Genomic DNA, 19,716 nt, shown 5'->3' on the forward strand with positions numbered 1-19,716 from the left:
CACTGCAGCTTTCTCTGCCTTTGTGGGGCAAGTCATCGGAGATCATCCCATTTATCTTTTAAATGGAATAACTTTGCAAAAGTAAAGGATGAAGGCTACCAGTTGCTATGCACACAGGTCTGCTGTTGGTTTGCTTTGGCTTGGGTGCTCCCAGGGAGCTTGGCAGGGGACCCTCGCTGCCTTGCGACCACCATGCAAAGGAAGGGCAGCGCTTACTGCAGCAGTTATTCGGATTTGTGCCTGGCCCTGGTGCTCGGGCTGGCCTTTTTTTTCAGCCTTTGCAGGGCGGAAGGTGGCAACAAATGTGTGGTGGGAAGGAGGTTGGTTTCCTCCTGGCGGAGCCGGGGAAGCCATCTGAGACCACCCTGAGCTGTGTGGGGTGGTATAGGGTGGGCGAGGGTTGGTCTCTGAGAGGTCTGTCGCCTCTTCTCAGAGGCCTGCCCATGCTGGGCTGGTGCCACCCTACTTCTAGCTCTCATCTGGATCGCAAAGCTGTGTAGTTCAGTCTGTCCCTGTCTTTTGGCTGGCTGGTTTTGGGGGAGGATGTAGGGATGAGAGGAGTGAGCGTGAGGGAAGATTTACTGTGTGTCAAATACCTAATAGCTGCTCTAGCAGATCCACTGGGATATGTTACTAAAAGCATCCTAATGATCTCGATGTAATGGGTTTGAGCCTTGGAAACCCGCTTGCTGGGAAGGGCAGCCCAGGGCTGTGTGCTCGGCCCCCAGAGGAGGAGGGCGGGGTTCCCAGCAGGGGTCGGGGCAGGCAGCAGGAGCTGGCTCTTTGGGGTGCCGGCAGGTACCCATCCCTCCGTGAGAAGGAGCCAGAGGGGAGCCATACGCAGGGCTTTGGCATGGCAGAGGAATGACTTGAGAGGCTTGGCCAAGCACCAACTGCCGCTGTTACCTCAGAAATGTAGATTACCAGTGATTGCAACTGCATGGAGGCCAACTAAGTCCCTAAAGAGATGTAATCTGAGGAAAGGGTAATTTTCTTTACAGAGACAGCTGGGTGTTGGTGGAAGAGAGAGAGATGCACAGAGGAGCGTGGCCGTAGCTGAGGCCAGCAGCCTCTAGGCCTGGCTGCTGGCAGCACATGCGGGAGAGAGAGGTGCTGGGGATGTGGCTCCCACCCCAGCTGAAGGAGCAGTGCCCGGTTCTGCTGCTCCCATTTCTTCTAACCACTGCTGTTCCTGAGGTGGCAACATCTAGCCTCATCCTCTGGGCACTGGCGGTGGCCTGGAAAAGAGGTGGGCTGTTTCTTGCCTGCAAAAATGATGGAAGCAAGGGTCGTGTGAGAAGGGAGGGTTCATCAGTCCTGGAAGATGCCAGTGGAGCCATGCAGACCCCCAAGATAGGTGGGGGGGGTGGGGAAGGGGTAGAAACGAGGGTGGGAGACAGCAGGAATCCAGTTTTCCAGTGGATGGACGGATGTAAAAGAAATGCATGTACGTGATCCTGAAAGTGCTGCGGTAGAGGTTCTCTGCAGTTACTGGAGTGATCACCATCCGTTTCTAAATCGTTCTCCGTACGTGGATGCGAGTCTTGAGTGTGGGTAGGGTGAAGCGAGGCTTCTGGGGAAGTATGCTAGCAGGAGGCCAAAAATAAATTATCAAAAGAAAGAATTGAGAAATTAACAAAGCTAAACGGATGTATGCAGCTCTAAGAAAAGGGTGTCGTATTTGAAAGCATATTTTTGAAAATCCATTTGCTTAGTCATCTTACAGATAATTTCGCTATTTTTACCTTCTTTGCTCTGATGACACTTCACTGTCTATATAATGGGTTTAGCATCCGCATTCTTTTCTAGTTTACAGGGAAAATGTATCTGCTAATTTTGAGTTGGCTTTGTAGAATTGCTATACTTCTTGGCTGTGAAATATGTAAAATACTGTTCTTAAAACTATTTTAAAGGAGCATAGCTGGCATTATTTCCCTTCTAACCCTTTTTTTTTAACCCATCTCCCATGTCTGCAATCAAATTTGAATAGAGAATGTATTCCCTTGCCATTTCAAGTGTAATAAGGACTGTGCCCTCAACTCCCCCAAACAGAAAAGTAGTAATGTTTGGGTTCAGCGCAGTAATCTGCTGGGGAATGAATGCGAGATCAAGAGCATTTGCTGATTTTTATTTCTTTGTGTTTGCAGGGGCTGTGTCATTGCTAGCAGGTTGCTCACAAATGGTGGCTTAGATTACCTCTCTTGCGGGCAGCAAGATTTGCATCTTGTCATTCCTATTTGATCTGCAAGTGGTGATGAGAGCTGTATACTCGAATTCAGATTTTCTGAGTAGCAGTCTGCAGTCATTAGGGCAGTGCTTAGACCCCAGAGGCTTTTTCCGTGTTTTCATCCTGTTTCAGTAACTGTGTCTCTTGTTATCTTGTTCCTGAATATTTTCTCTTGTAAGAGGAGACTGTTTGTTGCAGCTGTTAAACCTCAAATGTCTTGAATCTCCCTTAGGGAAGAGGAGGAAGAGTTCCTGAGGTTTCTGCTTAAGTAGACTATAGAAACACCTACATGTCTTTCCCAAGTATACAGCCGGGAGGTATTACTGGTGCTGTCCTAACCAGCTGATGGATTCTGGCTGGTTCAGCCTGCGATTCCTACCTCTCGCTCACTCGCTATGTTGAAGGGGTTTAGTAAGGGAGCTGGAGTTTCTTTTTTCTTTGGCGTGTAATGGTACTGGACGCCTCTGGTTGCTTTAGTCAGAGCAGTGTAGCTAAGAGGTGTCAGAGGAAATTACGGATGTTTGTTCGGTCTCCTGGCTGGATATAACCATGTGGGTTTTAGTGAAATGTGCATTGAATAAACATTGGGTAAATCTCCTAGGATTCCAGCTCCGCCTGGAAGCCGGTGTTGGGAGCCGTGCTTATATTCACGGCAGGATTTTAAAAAACCACTTGTATGAGAAGAGTTCTGCACCCTGTGTTTGGTTCCCATCAGTTCAGTGATTTGTAATGTTCCTCCTTATGTTCCCTTTAAAGCCAGCCGACCAACCTTAGGAGGGGGTTACCCGAATAAAATTCTCCAAAGCCTATATTGCTGTCAGAGTTCCTTCTTTCCCCCTCTTTCCCAGTGCCGGTGGCTAACCTGGGCCCAGGCATGACCCATTGCCGTACTAACGTGTTGGGGTCATCCCCTGGGCTTGCCGGAGCCCCTCGGTCCCGCCTCGGGAGATGCCGCTTCGCTGGCCGGCAGTGGGCGAGCAGGCCCGGCCCCGGCAGAGAGCCAGTGAGGCCGGAGCCCCCCAGAAGGGGCGGGAGCTGCGTCGGAGCCGCCATCGCCCCTCATCGGCGGCTCTGTCCCAGGTGGAGACAACTTGGTGCCTTCCCCCTCGTGGCCTGGCCTGAGACAGAAATCTGAGGCAACGTGTGCCACAGTCCCCTCGCCCCTGCTGCCCCCTCGGGTCCTCCTCCCTCCTCACGGGGAGACCCAGGGGATGCTGTGGTGGCAGGAAGCCCGGCAGGAGCGAGTGCCGGGTTCCCCAGGGCCTGGCGGGGAGCAGGTGGCTGCGGTGGGCCTGGGGGCACCTCACCAGCCTGGGACGGCTATGGCTTTGGGCGGCGGGGGTGGCTTTTGTGTGCTTTGGGACATTTACCAGGAGCAGCCGCGTGCCAGTGGTGCCCAGGCTTTGCCTTGCGAGCTTGTGCAGGGCATTTAATTTTGCCTCCATGTCTGGAGGTGGTATTTCTTAGCTGCTGCGGGCAGGTACTCACGAAGCTGTGCTAGTGGGTGCTTAAATGCAACCGGTGTCAACCCTCACCACTTGCAGTCTGCTGCAGTAAACTGAGGAAGGGGGATGGCATCAGCAGCTCCTTTGGGCTTGTTCTTCCCAGCTTCATGGGCCTCCCTCCCTCCCTTCTCCCTGACTTTGCGCTGGTCTCCTCCAGCTCTGTCAGTCCCCGACAGGTCTGTGTGTGGCGTTTTGGTGCGGTTGCTGTATCTGTTCAACTTGTATCAGTCAGTCGCTGTTAAGGCTTCTAATCAGTGTAAAATCTCTGGGGCGCAGCTATTTACAGAAAAAAACCCCACCCTTCCAGACTTGCATCAAACAAGAGTTTTATTCTCATTAATTGAATTCCTCTAGAGTCTGATAACTTGGGCATGTTGAAATCAGATAAATAAAAAGCCTCCCTCCCTGGTAGCTATGTAAGCCTTTCCTAACTCTCTGATCAGAGGGGACTAGGCTCTGCTAAGTAGCTGAAGATCAAAACTTCTGCACATGTCTGCTCATCGGGGAGTGTAGGCAGGAGGACGCTCAGTGTGGTGTATCGGCGGAGGAAGGGTTTACCTCACCCCCCCCCCCGCCCCTTTTCTCAGTTGATTGGGAAAGATTTTTTGTTTAGTGACAAATGCTGTTTAGTCACCCTTAGACACGTAGTCTGGATCTAGAAACTGGGACTGTGCTTTCTTCCAGACTTTCAGATAAACCTGCAGCCCTACGAAGGGGCAAGTCTGCTCTTGCCGAAGTTGATGTGTATTGCCTTTGGAGCATCTCTCGGGCCGTGCTGCCCCGTCTCGTCACGTGGGTGTGGAGATGTGTTGCTCTGGGAGGCAGGAGGGCGTTTGGACTTGTGCCCAAGGTGTGGTGTTGCTGAGCTGATGCTGTAATCCTGAAAAAAATCCAACTTGCAGCTTTTTTCAGACTCCATACATCAAGTGAGACTTGCGGTCATTAAGGTCATGTCCCTTTCTCCATCGCATCTCTTGTGTGTAGTTCTTCTTTTGGTGCTGAAGGCTGGGGCCCCTCTCGTTCGGCAAGTGCTGTTGGTTAGTCCAGGGTCCTCCTCCCTATGCCTAGATCACCCATGCCATAACGAGGTACCTGGCTTGCCAGCCAGGCTTTTGCTTGTCTTGGTTTTCAGCCAACACCACTCTCCCCCTTGGGGGTCTTTCTGCTTTCCCCCTCCCCTGCCATCCCTGGTGCCACCTTTCTTCTTGCACCCTGGACTAGGATTTCCCCCCCCACCTCTTCTTTTGTCAGTAATTGTGTCCCATAGCTGTTTACACCACCGACGCAGTGGCATCTGCCCCCACCCCCCCGGACGCTTTTTCCGCCCTCTCTCCCTTCTCCCGGCCCCGCCATCTGCTGCCTCTGCTCCTGCTATCATGCAGTGGCGCGCCGCTGGCATGAGTTCCCTGGCCGTGCTGACCTCCCTGTCTCAGTGCTCGGCTCCTTTCCTCTGCCTTGTTCCTTACGAATGCTTTTACTCCTGCTTTGCTGAATGCCGCTAATGATACTTCCCCGCTCAGCTGGATAGCCCCTTCTCCACCTTCAGATTTGCTCCTCAAACCTTAGTGACTTTACAAAGAGGACTGGCATACAAATAAGGGCCAGTCTTTACCTGAGGGTTTGCCCTGTGCTCACCTCCTTCTCCATGCTTTTCACAAAGGTAGATTTTCTAACCGTTTTGCTTGCCTTAAGGGTCCCAGCTCGTTTTCCCTTGTCTCTGTCGTTTGCTTTGCTACTGGTAGCCTCTCTCTCAATGCAAAGCTGCTTTATCCCCTCCTCCTTCAGCAGCTGCTCTGTCCTCTGCAAGCCCCATGGGATGCTCTGTCTGGAGCTCTTGCCTCCCAGCTCTCTGCCAGTTTAGTCTGTCTTCTTGATTTACTTTGCAAGGGTTTTCTTAATAGCCCCCACTGCTCTGTGTCTCGGTCATGCTCCAGCATTACCTTCCTTGACTTGGCAATTGCCCTTGCGATAACCAGTTTTGGTCTCTTTCTGGAACGGTTTCCTCCGAGTCCTGTTGTCTTTGCCTTCTACTGCCTCTCTAACAGAGCTTTTCTTACATCCACGTGAGTATACCCTGCCTAGCTTCAGGGTCTGTTTTTTTGTGGTTATAAGGGGCTCTTTTGTGACCCTGTCCACCACTTCCTATAGTCCCTGCCTCTTGGTAATTTTATCCACTAATAAAAATTGGACTGGCCTCTCTTTGCTGATGGTATGAATTCATATTTCTGTTCAAATTAAAATCTTGACCTCTGTCTCTGGCGCTTACTTATGGGCATGTGCATGTTCACCTGAGTCTTTCTGCTGAAGGAGTGTAAGCTGAAGCACTTCCTGGCCATCTCTGCCTCTGAAATTTGGTCAGGTATTTTTGTTGTCTGCTCATTCCCCTGAACTCTCAAATTAGTTCCTCCTACTCTGCCCTGCCAAATGCAAGATGCTTGTCTTGCCTTTAAAAGCCCTTCTTAGCCTTGTTCTACCTTGTCTTTTCTAAGCGCTTCTTCCCTCAGTGGTTTTCGATTCCTACCCTCTGCCTCCCATTGGTTTTCCTCAGTCTGGGTTCTCAGAGAAAGATGGCTTATCTGATCGTGCTGCCTCCTCTGCCGCCCCTTCCCGGATAACCTGACAGCCCTTTGGCTAATTTCACGCAAATTTGACAGGAGTAGAGAGCTTGGAGATAAACGAGTTCCTGCAAGTCTTGTGAAGAGTGGGTAGCCAAGGCGGGGAGGGGGGTGGTGGCAGTGGTGGCAGGGGACTGAAGGGAGACCCTTTTCTTCAAGGGCTTTAGCAGTGCCTCCAAATGACTGTGCCAGCCGTAGGAGAAGCTCCAGCTGAAGCTTGCAGTCAAATCATTAGTCTCAGAGACAGCCTCCCTCCTGAAGGCATAGGAAACTAGGCTTCATTAAGTCTCCTGCTCTTAGGGCTGTTTGCTAAAAATGGTGGTTGGAGCCCTTTTATTTTCTTTGTGTGATTGGGAGTAACCTACAGCAAGCACCTGCAGCACTGCTTCACCTGATGCTTTGCCACAAGGCCTGTTAGAGACCTGCCATCAGGGTCTCCCAGCAGAGAGAGACCACGGCACTCCCTCACACACTGCTTCGCTCTCTCCTGCTCCGGATGGAATATCCCAGCTGCTAATGAAAAGGGTTCTTTGCCCCCATCCCTGAACCCCAAATGAAAAAGTGTTCTTGCTGTCTTAGTGGAAACAAGTAACTCCTTCCTTGGGTCATTCTTCTTTCAGGTCACTATGGGTGTCAAGCATGGGGAGAGGAGTACGTATGTTGCTAGGAATAAAGCGAGTGGGAAAGCAAGACTGCTTTTCTTCCATGACAGCTGGTACCTAGATCAGCTTAACTGCATTATGAAACCATATTTCTAAACTGAATTTCCCAAGATGAGGGTGTTTCTGCCACTGTTTTCTTTATAGGGGAGCTGGCACAGTGGGGCTGCTCTGAGTAGGTGTTTGGGGCTGAGCTGAGGTAAATAAGAGCCTATAGCAGCGACAAATGGAATCCTGTTGGAGTGTCCTTCACAGAATATTTGAGAATGGCAGGGACCTCTGGAGGTCATCTGGTCCAAGCCCTCTGCTCAAGCAGGGCCACCTAGAGCAGGTTGCCCAGGATCATGTCCAGATGGCTTTTGAATGTCTCCAGGGATGGAGGCTCTACAACCTCTCTGGGCAACCTGTGCCATTGCTTGGTCGCCCCTCACAGGTGTGTTTTTTTTGTTTTTGGTTTTTTTTTTTTAAATAGTGTTTTCTTGTGCTTTCCAGCTGGTCAGTTCCCCTTGGTGCATGGAGTCGTTGCTCCCCAGGGAGGAGAATTTCGTCTGGTTGTCCTTCTTATTCATTGGTAACAGTATTGTGTTATGAAGGTGCATAGAGGGAGGGAGTGCACCTTTCTCCCTCCCAGACTGGAAGCAATAGTAATGTAAATGCTTCTGCATATCTCTCTTCTCCCCCCACCCTCCCCTTCCCAAATACAAGAAAGCACCTGTCCTCCCATTTGAAATGGGAGCCTTGGTAATTTGGTGACAAGTGCTGATAGTCTCTGTAGCATGTCAAACTAATAAATTACAGCGTAAGGAGATGAAAAATTCTGACATCTTAATTAGCAATAAGAGGCAGCAGGTAGCTGAAGCATCTTCCTGGATCTGTGTCTCTTTTTCAGGGAGGGTGTCTGACTGAATCACAGAGGTTTTGAGAGGCAGCATCTTGCTGGTGCTTATGAACAGAGAAGAAACCAGAAGAATTTGGGGGGGAAATGGAAACTGCCTGCTGTTGTACGGCCATGCTTTGTATTCTTGTGATCCTTTGTGGTGGGGTGGGAAAATTGTTTTAGAGGAATGCATGCTTTTAGCCAATACACTTGACTTTGGGGATAACTTAATCTGCTGTTTACCTGAAAGCTCTTTCTGCTGAAGGTGATCTACAAGATGGCAGCTTTGCCTTGCAAATTGGACGTTCTCAAATGCTAATGGCCATGGCTGAGGGGCACAAATGTTTCTTTAGCTTGACAGAAGGAAGCGGGAGAGATTGCTCCTGGCTGCATTCATTTCTAGATATTATACTTCATAACTTTTTGCAGTGCCACTTCCACAGAACTGTGTGCTCAAAAGGAGATGGGGAGCAGGTGCAGAGCCCATGCCTAAGGATACAGCTGGAGTGCTGGAGCAACAGTGTGCTTTGGGAGGGAGGGAGGGGTGTGCAGCAGTGCAGTTTGTCATCAGCTCTTCAAACCCGTCTGTATCTAACAGGTTATTGTTAAGTCTCTCTTCTTAGAAAGCAAATGATTTGGGGTTGAATAATGGCTAATTGAGGGAGCCGATTTGGAGTTTGGAAAGGAGGTTCTCTGGCCCTAGTCCAGAAGAACAAGCATGTAAGTAAAGGTCCTAGAGAAAATCAGGCTGCTGAACTCCTAAATGTCATGCTTACCAAAGTAAGGGAAAACCTAGAGTCACATAGAGCAAGGGGAGGGGAAGGAAGCCAGAAAAGCAACTTCCAGGAGTATGGAAAGATGGGCCAAAACACTGGAGTTTCTTTTTGGAGGTAAAGGGAGGCACTTGTGTGTGTTCCCTTCCTCCATTTGTTTCAAATGAAAAGACCAAGAAGCTTTGCTTTTCTTCAGGAAGAGCAAATTTGAGGGAAGGTAAAGAACCAAGCTCTCTGTGGATCAGAAGTATTTTGAGAGACCTCTTCATGAAAGAGAGGGAATTCTTTTAATGAAAGACCAGGTAGTAAAGGCTGTTTCCTTTTGGCAAGGATAATGTGAAGGTGAGATTTGGGACTCCACACTCTTCTCTCCTGGGAGAGTATTTTAAGTATCTGGGATGTTATGAGGTGAATTACAGCAATAATAGGAGCATTCAGTTGTTTAATATTGGGAGGGATTGCAGAGCATGCAGGAAGATGAAAAAAGAAGTGACATTAAAACATTATTGACTGTGAAACAAAATGAAGTTTCTTATTGTCTGGGAGTGAGTGATCGCGCAGGGAATAATGTTTGACAATTGTAAGAGTGACCCTGGCTGTTGAACATGTAGGACCTGAAGACTAAAGAACGATAATAAAAAGACATACAGAGGCTGCAGGGCATAATGAACTATGTCAGAAATTTCCTGCCTAGCTTTGTCGCTCGAACAATTTCATTTCCCCCCTCCTCTTGATAGGTTGGGAACACATAAAGCTTAGAGTTCAGCAGTCTGAAATGTATGTTGACGCTTCATAGCTTTGGTACTAGCACGACAATACTGAATCTTTTAGAGGTCTGGGAGCAGTACTAGAGATGCCACGGTAAATGGTGTGTCCTTACATGTATTTTAAGAGCTAAAGGGACAGAAGAAAAAACACACGTAGGAATCTTGGGAGACTTCACTTTTTGTGCAGGTCTACACTAAATCTTACAGTGGAGTACCTGCTGCTTACAGCTTCAAAGCTCAGGCTGAGAAGGCAGTAATGAAGCCATCACTGCTTTCCATTGGAAAATATAAAAGTAGGCATTGCCTTGGGCATTCCAGCAGGCCACTGTAAATGCTGCTGTGTATTGTAGTGCTTAACCAGACCTGTAACCAGCAATAGTGATATAAGTCACTGGGGCATGTATTCAGTGGGCTGTAGGAAAGAAGAAACTCCTGAGGATAAGACAGAAGGAGCAGTGCAAGTTAGAAGTAGTGCGTAGGCAAACCAACAGTTCCTGCCTGCATATTCCCAATGTAAGTATAATCTGCCAGGGAGCTTCTGCTTGCGTATTTTTCCCGTAATGATAAGGATAGTGGTGGCATGGTATATGAAGAACACGCTGATCTGAGAGTTGGAAAAGGGTTGGGAAGGTTCTGTTCTGACCTTGGAGGAAGAGAAATAGTTGATTAAATAGATTCACAGGACGGGCTCTACCTTAAGTACAGAAAATAACCTATAGTGCTGGTGGAGCTCTCTGCCATTCCGTGGGGTTAGTCAAAACTGGTATCTCCTTTGGGGAATACAAGGATTGCAGATTATAAGGGACTCTCTTTCTCAGCATCTTTGTAGGAAAATAGTCAAACTATAATAAGCAGTAGGTGTGTTGCACAAAGATATTTTAGCCCCCAGCAGTCGTTTACCATTATGAATCCGAACCAGCAGGACAGTGAGCTCAGTCTTTCCCTCGTACATCAGCACATATTGTTATTCACCTTTCACATCAGGTACACCTTGATCCACCGGCTTCTTCAAAGCCCATGTGAAGTAAGGAGGCTGAGGACCATGAGCTGCCGAGCTCAGGGACCTGTGTGCAGAATGGCTGCCCTGCTATCCTCCTTCCTTTTGTTAGCGTGGAGTATCGCTCTTTTCTCTGACCGCAAGCATTGCTGGCTGGCTTCTGGACGCTTGGCTCCGTGACTTTTCGAAGTAAAGCTATACTAGATTAAAGAGTAGTTTCAGAATTTAGTTCGGCCAAGTAACTTTAAATCTATGTTCTGATGGCATAATCAAGAAGGATAGAACTGTAAGAGCAGGGAGAGCTCGTGTCGTGCATCCCCCAGGGCAGGTTCATTTCCACCTGTGGTATTCTTGAGGAAGGTGAACGTCTGTCAGAGGGAGCTGTAGTGTGAGAGACTTCAGTCTCACAAAGCAGTCTCTCTGGTGCCTCACTTTCCTTGCTTCTGGGAAGTTAAAAGTATACCTAGCCCCCCTGTCCAACCTGAATCTCTGCCGTTCAAGTCCAAGCCTATTGTTTCTTGTCTGCTCAGTGTCCAACGTAGATAATGAATTATTCCTTCCTCCTTCCAGCATTTTTAGAAGTTTAAAGGTTGTAGTAATAGAGATGATCTGTGACTCAAGAATATGCCATTCTAAGGTGGTGTTAAACCTAGTGTATTTTAACATGCCTAATTGTAGACACAGAGAAGGAGCAGTTAGAGGAATGTGACATCCATATAGTATGAGGTTTGCTTAAAAAAAAAAGAAAAAAAAATCACAAGGGCAGATCACATTTAACACTGTGCAGCTGTAGAATACCAATGCCGTACTGGGGGAAGTAAGGAAGTCATCTGTCAATATAAGGACCAGATCTGAGAAGAACCAAAGGATGAAAAATGGCTCTGATCTTGGCGAGGGGGTTGGATGTCTGACTGGATGCATAATTATAGCAGAGGTACAAGACCTCTTTTGCAGTCAGAACTTGGGAAGCTAGTCACAGGCCAGAACAATCACAGGTGATTAAAAGAAATGTCACCTCTTTCATATTTATTGAAAACATTTTTCTTAAAAGACAGTAAACATCTGCTGTGGAAGTGAGCGGCTGTGAGTCGGAGCAGCTAGCAGAGATGAGTGAAGGCAGTTGTGTTGGAAGAACAAAGAGCTTCATTGGCGGCGGCTCCTGACTCGTTTGCCCGTGCTTTGATATTTCCCCACTGATTGTGATATTTCCATACCAATTATTGTATAAATTGTTCCTGGCTGACCTCTCTACTTAGCCATCCTTAGTTGGCTCAGCAGTGGGAGGAATTTGAATGAGGAATGAATAGCTTTTTGAGTCGGTTCAGGAAGGACGGCCCATGTACTGGGAGTGGTGGGATGGTGGCAGGAGTGGAGGAGGATAGGGGATCAGGCACCCTTGGTAGCACGATTTAAACATCAAAGCAAAAGGGTGGAGGATAGGGACAGAGATAGACACTTCTTCTGCAAGTGGCTCCAGCCAGCTTTTCAGTACAGTGAACTCTCTTGGCATGACAAAAAATACATCAAGCAAAATACTGTATTTTCCCAGAATGAGGCTTTACAGTAATAAGGGGGGAGTTACCGCATGTTTTCTTCTGATAGCATTGTTGTTTTCCATCTGGCAGCAGGTTGCAGTGTACAGAGATTGCCCCTGCTGTGACTCATTTATGCAAAAATTAAGCTCAAACCTAATTTTTATTTGTGCGCATTAACAGGAGACTTCACAGAATAGCAGGTGCGTGTTGCTGGAAGACTGTCTCTGTTTTGGTGTTGCCTGTTGGGGCAGAGTCTCCCATAGAGATTACACTAGTCTTCAGACGATGAAAAATAAGACGGCTGGGGAAAGTGTTCTCGGTGGCTGGACAGCGGTGAGCTTGGAAGAGCCTTCTTGAAACGAAACACCGTTTGGTGGATATCAGTCCCTGCTTTTTCTCTGGACTCCACAGCAGGGCTAAGTAAGGGGCTGGTCTTGGCAACAGCTGTCTGCGTCCTCCCCGGCGGGCAGAAGGGAGAGAGGAAGAGCCATCCCCTGGGAAGGATCATGCCTAAGGGAGACTGAAAAATTAATCTGAATTAAGATGGAATATGAGCTTGGAGGATGTTAACTGTCCCTGAGCAATTCGCTGGAAGCAAAGGCCTGTGCAGGGCACGACGCTCCTGTTTTGGGATAGGGGAATGGAAACATTGAGGAGGAGCGAGTTGCAGGGGAGCCCTGCTTGCTTGGCTACAGTTAACTGCATGCGCCCCGTTACTTTCTGAAGGCGGCCAACGCATGCACTGCTGCAGCTCGAAGGCTGCTTCTGCCTGCCCTGCTGTTCCCTGTGGCCTGCTGCCCGTGAGCCGCAGGCTGTGGCATCGCCCCGCAGTGCTGCCGTCCTTGTTTGTGATGGGCTGCGAGTATATGGGAGGCAGGGGGGAAGCAACACATTAACAACACTGGCTAATAAAGCAACAGCGCCCTTGGACTGGATGAAAACACTGCTTCCTTGTGGGCATGGCGTCCTTTCCTCGCCCCGCGGTCGGAGGGGGGTGCAGGTATGCCTGCTGCCTCCTGTGGCGTTGGGCCAGGCTGAGGGCGTCGAATGAAGCTAGAGGAAGAGTCTGCTGGCACTCGATTTGCCTCAAACCGTGCCGTGCTGCGCGTTGGAGAGCAAGGGCCGGCCGGGTGGCGAGCCTGCGCTCCTGCACTGCTCTCGCCTGAGCGAGCCCCAGACCTGTGGGAGGGCAGCAGTTGCCGCAGCCTGTGATGCACTTGGCGCTTGCACCTGCTCTTGGGTTGTGTGTGCCCAGAGCATCTCTCAAGCTAGGAAGTAGACGCTTTAGCATAACTGCTCTTTAGCACTTGTGTCTGATTTGTCTTCATTACGAGGGACTTTCTGCCAGGTCCTGTGGTCTGCTGCAGATGCTAATTTGTCATAGCCAAATAGGATTTATGCACGCTTCCCTTCCCTTCCCTGCACACAGGCACAGGCTCCCGCTTCAGTTCTGAGGGTGTTTTGGGGGAACCAGTTGAGTTGGCCATGTTCAGAGCAGGGATAGTCACGCTTCTAGAGAAAAAGCTGAAATGGTGCCTTTTTGATCTTCTGTTGCAGTATAGCCAATGCATAATCTGCAGACCAGATGTGACCAGATGTGGCTAAAGAGTATAGCCTGCAATGACACAGGTTGTGAAGGTGCATGAGGACAGCTGTACCGGTTCAGACTAAGGGTCCTCCACCTAGCTCAGTATCACATCTCAAAAAGCTGTAGGCAGACAGCTGTGCAATTGTAGCTTGTTTCGGGAGCCTCCCAAACCTGATGTGATCTACCTATTTAGTAGTCCTTTTTCAAGTACTTCTCCCACCCACATTTTGACCCATGTAAACTTTCCATATCCACAGCATCCCTCAGCAAGGATGTCCCCAGGTCTGCTATGTGCAGCTGCAAGAACTGCCTCACTTGTTAAAAAACTGGATCTGACCAGTTTTGTTTGACAGCCCTTGGTTTTTAAACTGGAAGAGATGGTAAATGGTCAATTCTTGACCATCCTCTCCATGGCATGCATATTCGTATAGACCTTTAGTAAATCCTCTCAAAGTCATCTTTTTTCCAGGCCGGAGTCCTTGCCTGCTCCATTAGTTCTCACGTAGAAGCCATTCCCTAGTGTTTGTCATCCTTGTTGCTCTTTTGTGACACTTTTTCAGGAGCACTTATAAATTGAACAAACAATAGCAACAACAAACAAAACCCAAATGTGCGCTGTGTATTTGTGCAAGGGACGGGGAGAGGAGGGATAAGGATCTCTTTGGAAATGTTTTCTGTTTAATAGTTGTTGTCAAAAGGCATAAAGGAATTTTTAAAGGAAATTTAGGATTAGCATTATCAGTCATTGACAAATACTGCTTTAGAGCTTCTAAGTGAAGGAAAACTGCTGTAAAGCTGCAGGGTTAGAAACATCCCCTCAAGCTACGTAATCCATTTGGTGTTCAGTACTGTCAGCCCTACGCTTCTGGAAGATATGGAAAATATAAAGACTTTTTTTTTTTAATTGCTCTCTAATGATTGGAGACCCAGGATAATACTCCTTCCAAGAGCTCAAGTTTCTCTTTTAGATTAAAGGTCTACTGGCAGTGATTATTGATATCTAAGATACCTTGATGCAACTTGCTGTGGTGCCTTTGGGTGTGGTGCAGGCATAACGCACCCTCTCAGAGATGGGGAGAGTGTTTGTGCAAGAGGTTCCTGGTCATTGTCCCTAATTTTATTTATTCTTTTGGTGTGTCGATGCTGTGGCAGAGTTTCTGTGTGCACAGCCATCCTTTCTTTCATTACACTCACCTATCCCTTGCGATAAGCCTTGAATCAATGTTCTCAGATGCAATTTTGCATGTCTGTTCTTCTGAAAGGAACCTGAAGGTCCACCTCCTTCCCAAAGAGTGAGTGTTTGGCACTTTCTGAAATGGGGCATCTTCAAAGTATTTCAAATGGGGCACCTGAAATGACCAGTCATGTCTGGAAAACCTGAGCTCTGAGCTCTGCATGCCTCCCCGTGGAAAGGTTGGATCATGCTGTAGTCAGCTGATGTTGCTGGGAGGGTGCAGTTTTTGCAAAGACAAAGCGTACTCAGAAGCTGAGCGACAGCACTTCTGGGTGAGATGCCTTGCTGGCAGGGATGCTCGACGCTCCTTTCTTGCCTGTAGATTGAATGGAGAGGCATTGAAGTTCTGGCTGTGATATGACAAGGGACACGTGAACGGCCAGGTGACTCTGGTATTGCATTTCTCCCTTGCCTTTCACCTGCCTTTCAGAGCTGCTTCGCATGACATTTGCTGTGGCCCTGGAGCCTGCTGGGCGGGATGGCGTAGGGGAGACACTGGGACCAGGCATCTGCTGGTCCCCTGGCTGCATGACCTTGAGGCTAATGGCCCGGCCGCATCATCCGCTCTTGCCGCTGCCTCCTGTCTCCCAGCCGGGGCCTGGGAGATGGGTAAGCCAGCGGAAGTGTTGAGAGCTGCCTGGCTGTTGTTTGGCTTGCTCTTGGCTCAAAAGGCCAGAGACAATAGCCCTCATTGGTCGGGGATAAGGATCAGGGAACGCTTCCTCCTTATCACAGGGGATTTGCTGCCTTTTGGGAAAAAACAGATGCACAAACCTATCATTTTTTATTAATTTTAAAGTAGCTCTTGGCTCGCTACCTCCTCCATATCAGCCCTTGCATTGTCAGTAAATTATATTGGATTTGCAATTAAAAGCCAGCTGTGCCAGTGAAGTACCAGCCAAATGCCACTATAACTGTCTCCTGGGCGTCCTAGGGGACGTGGAGCACGCAGCTCCTCCTCCAGTGAGCTCTTCTCTCACTTCGAGAGGGAAAGATAAGAGTTTAAAATGGGATCTCAGGTGCATTATTTGTGTTAATCAGAACGCTTGCTTGCTAAGAAATGCAGTTCTTTTCTTGGTGCTGCGTGTTCGTGGATATAGCAATTCCCAGAGCTCGAAAACTGCCAAACACCTTTCACTGCGCAAAAAGTTAACAGTGTTTGAGGAGAAAACTTGTAGTGGTGGATGTCTGTCTCAGGCTGATTGTTTTTCTCCTTCCTTTTCTTGGTTAAAATGATTTATTGGAGAAGTATCTCTGCTTTTGCTCTGTGGGTTTTTTTTAAGCGTTGAAAAGCATTTGTGCCCATCTGTGTTGGAGCAGGAGTTTGCGGACAGGTGGAAGAGGACTGCGGATGTGCTGTTCCCTGCTCCTCTGGAGATCCACCCCGTGCAACCAACTCCTGAGCCTTTGTGTATCACCTCTCAAAGACTGAACAGCAACTTGCAAGTTGTAGCAAAACCCCGACTGTTTTGTCTTCCTTCCACACTGGAGCTGGGCAGGGCTTTTTCTGCACCAGCTTCTTCTGTCCCTCAGCTGCTTGGGCTCCTGGAGCCAGAACGGGAAGCAAGGAGCTCTTCGGCTCTTGTCTCTCTCACTTTTGGCTGGATCAGGAAGGTGCAGCAATCCAGTGCAAGAGGGAATAGGAGAGGAGGAATGTAGAAAGTGGGTCTCTTCCGAACCTGGAGCAGGACTCCAGGTTGTACGGTTAAAGCAAGGTCCCAAAAACCACTGGCAAGGGAAGAAGGAAGCCCACATTAGAGCTGGCCATGAGGGCGGTGGGATTTGGCATCTACCAAAAAGCTGCGTGCATCAGGGTGCAGAGGTCTGCGCTGTGGGTTCCCGAGGTCGTGATCTTGCCAGCGAGCTTTGGAAGGGCCGATATGTGTCTCTGATAAAATGATGTTTTTCAGCTGGGTAGTTGGAAAACTCCTCGGAGAATTCCTGTGTAAAAAAAAAAAAACGAGCACTGCATTAAAAGCCTGCAAAACAAGGTCGTGCACTCAGCTGAGAAATACCGGAATGAGTGTTATGTGTGCAACTTTTAATTCCTACCGCTGCATGTTTGCTTTGTGGCGCAATTTTAATTGTGTCTTTGTGTGCAGGGTATCTGTATGCTGTAGCAAGCCTACATGTGCATACAAAAATTGTATTATGAGCTGTCTTTAGGTGTGCAATAAAGATCTTACCCTTCCTGCTGCTTTAGAAACAGTTCACTTCAAAGGCTGTAGTATTTGCTTTGTCCTTTGGCCTTTACGGGGTGAGAGAAGAGGTTGTCTGCACCTTAGATGTGTCAGTCGTCTCTAGCGGTATCTTTCCCCAGGATGAAGAGATTGGTACAGCAAACAGTGGGGGAGTGTTTGCCTCTGTTGTTCCTCTCCCCGTTCGTTTCAAACGTGCTAGCTTTCCTCATCCTCCCCTTAAATCACATTATTTCATAAAGAGTAAAAAGAAACATAATTTGGAGCAGCAGCGAGCTGAGCTCAAGTTAATAGTTTGAATTGCACTCCATCTGTTCAGCTGCATGGCCTGATGGATGTGCTGAACCCATTTTTCACAATTTGTTTTAAGCTGGTAAGAACCATCTCTCCTGGCTCCGGTCCAGGCTGGCTGTGGAGAAAAAACTTCATATCTGGACATCCATGTGCAGAGGTGGGATTGAGTCAGTAATCCCCAGGTGCCAGGTTACCTCTTCCACCTGCAAATTGCTAGTTTTTCAAAGATTAAATTCTTCTCTGGACTTGAACATTGTCATCGAAAATTAGAGGGGGGGAAACCCCAATGTGCATGCATACACGGAGGATGAAATTTGCAAATGTGATTATGCAGGACCCGCTTTAAATCGGCTTATTGCTGTTTTATGATGGCAAGCAAGCAGTCACAGAAGCCAGGGTGATTGGCCTCGCCATGTGCACATGCTGCTGGTAACTCAATAACCGATGAACACCCACCGTGGTCTCCAGACCTCGAGCCTTTGATGTAGCAACAAACAAGATAGATTGCTGTAATTTATCTGGCCCCTGGAGGGCTGTGCTGGTAATGTGCCATGAGCCCAAGGGCCAGCCATCCATAATCTGTGTAAAAATACAGCAGATCGCAGTCGCCGTGCTGCGGGATTGTCTTTGTTCCGTGCCACAAGAGTTTGCGTGTGTATGGTGCACAGTACTGGGTCTCGATTTCCAGCAGCCAGGGGTGGTAAGTCTTGGTGTAATATGCCCACTCCCTCCATGAACTTTGTTTTTGTTATGTACTAAATATACTCCTTTCAAATAGGCTTGGGAAGGCAGTGCTGGAAACATGGTATTTCCCCGTATGCCTTTACGAGCGTAACGGAGAGACTGGAGAAGGCATGCTGGGCTTGGGGGAAGAAGAATGGGATTTTGTACCAGCCGAAGCCTCCGGCAGGTTTGCTGATGGCGAACAAGTGCTTGTGGCATTGCTGTTGGGTGGCCCGGGAACCCAAGGAGAGCCCTCCTGGCTTGCATGTGGGCCTCTCTCCTGGTGGAAAACGGTCCTGGTTGGGCTGTGCCAGGAGAAGGGGGAGTTCCTGCCGAACCAGGGAGCCCCAGCAGCGGCACCGGAGTGCTGCACAGCGGCTGCGTGCCACGTCCTAGTGCCCGCCGGCAGCAACCCGTGCCTGGGATGGCAGGATGATGGGGTTGCAAAATAAGAGTAGTACTAAAAAGAAAGCCCTGTCAGCTTGAGTTTCTGGTTTGTTGCCATGCGGCACAGTACCTTTTTGTGCCTGGATTCTTATCACTACCAAAGAAATGTTTTGTGTTATCTCAACACCACTTTTTTCATGGGGCGTTTTAAAAAAAGCTTCACTTGGGTCAGCAAGAAGGCTGCAGCGTGGCTGGGGGGATGCTGTGCCAGAGCCCATTGTGCCAGTTGTAAAACGGGGCGCGAGGGCTTGCCTAGCCGAGCACAGCCGCAGAAGGGGTGGGACTGGTGCATCTGGGGGGAGGTGCGGGGGCTGCCTGCCGAGAAGTAACGCTGGGTTCCTCTCCTCCCGCAGGCATGGCCTTGGCCCAGCGGCAAGTGGCGGTGCAGGAAGGTCCCCTCTACCGCACGGAGGGGTCCCACGTCACGCTGTGGTGCAAGGTGAGCGGCTACCAGGGCCCGGCGGAACAGAACTTCCAGTGGTCCATCTACCTGCCCTCGGCCCCCGAGCGGGAGGTGCAGATCGTCAGCACCGTCGACCCCTCCTTCCCCTACGCCATCTACACCCAGCGCGTGCGCAGCCGGGGGATCTACGTGGAGCGGGTGCAGGGGGACGCCGTCCTGCTGCACATCACGGAGCTGCAGGACCGGGACGCCGGGGAGTACGAGTGCCACACGCCCAATACCGACGAGAGGTACTTTGGGAGTTACAGCGCCAAGATGAACCTCGTGGGTAAGCTGTCCTGCTAACGGCATGGCTGGGGCAACGGGGCATCTCCCAGCCGGCATGCAGCAGAAACCCATGAACCCCCTATTGTGCGATGTAGTCCACATAAGCCATCAGAAAAAACACAGTGAGGAGAACAGGAGCAGAGAGCAGGTGGCACAGTGGTGTGAATTGCAGGAAATCATGGTATAGAGACGGAGAAATCAAGCTTTCTCTAGTAATAAGACCCTCATAAAGAAGAGAAAACGGGCAGCATAGCCGGAGAGAGGAACGTGTGAAGCCATGGCTGAAAGCAAGAGGGATGTGGAACTGATTTACGCAGAGAGAGAGGGGTAGGGAGGCTGCTCCAGATGGCACAAGCTGCAGAGGGGAGAGCTGTGTGCCAAAGGTAGCAAAATAGCGGAACGGGGAAGAGAGGAGTGATAACGAGTGGCACGTAAAGGGAACGGGAGGGACAGTCATCTTCAGACTCTTAACAGAGGGCAGTGCTGAATGCGTCCTGAAACCAGCACACCGATAAAATTGAGCTGTCTGTAGATGAATGTGGGGGAG

General features: G+C 49.3%; 1 protein-coding gene across 1 annotated transcript in view; it reads left to right on the plus strand.

The window, feature by feature from the left end:
- The window catches only part of IGSF3 (immunoglobulin superfamily member 3), a 101,540-nt gene that overhangs the window by 8,930 nt on the left and 72,894 nt on the right, over window positions 1-19,716 (plus strand). Inside the window, exon 2 of the mRNA XM_075170006.1 lies at window positions 18,793-19,170. Coding sequence (XP_075026107.1) covers window positions 18,793-19,170 — 378 coding nt within the window. The remainder of the gene's footprint in view (window positions 1-18,792; window positions 19,171-19,716) is intronic.

This window comes from Calonectris borealis, chromosome 1 (assembly GCF_964195595.1).
Source record: "Calonectris borealis chromosome 1, bCalBor7.hap1.2, whole genome shotgun sequence".
In the NCBI taxonomy this organism is placed as follows: domain Eukaryota; kingdom Metazoa; phylum Chordata; class Aves; order Procellariiformes; family Procellariidae; genus Calonectris; species Calonectris borealis.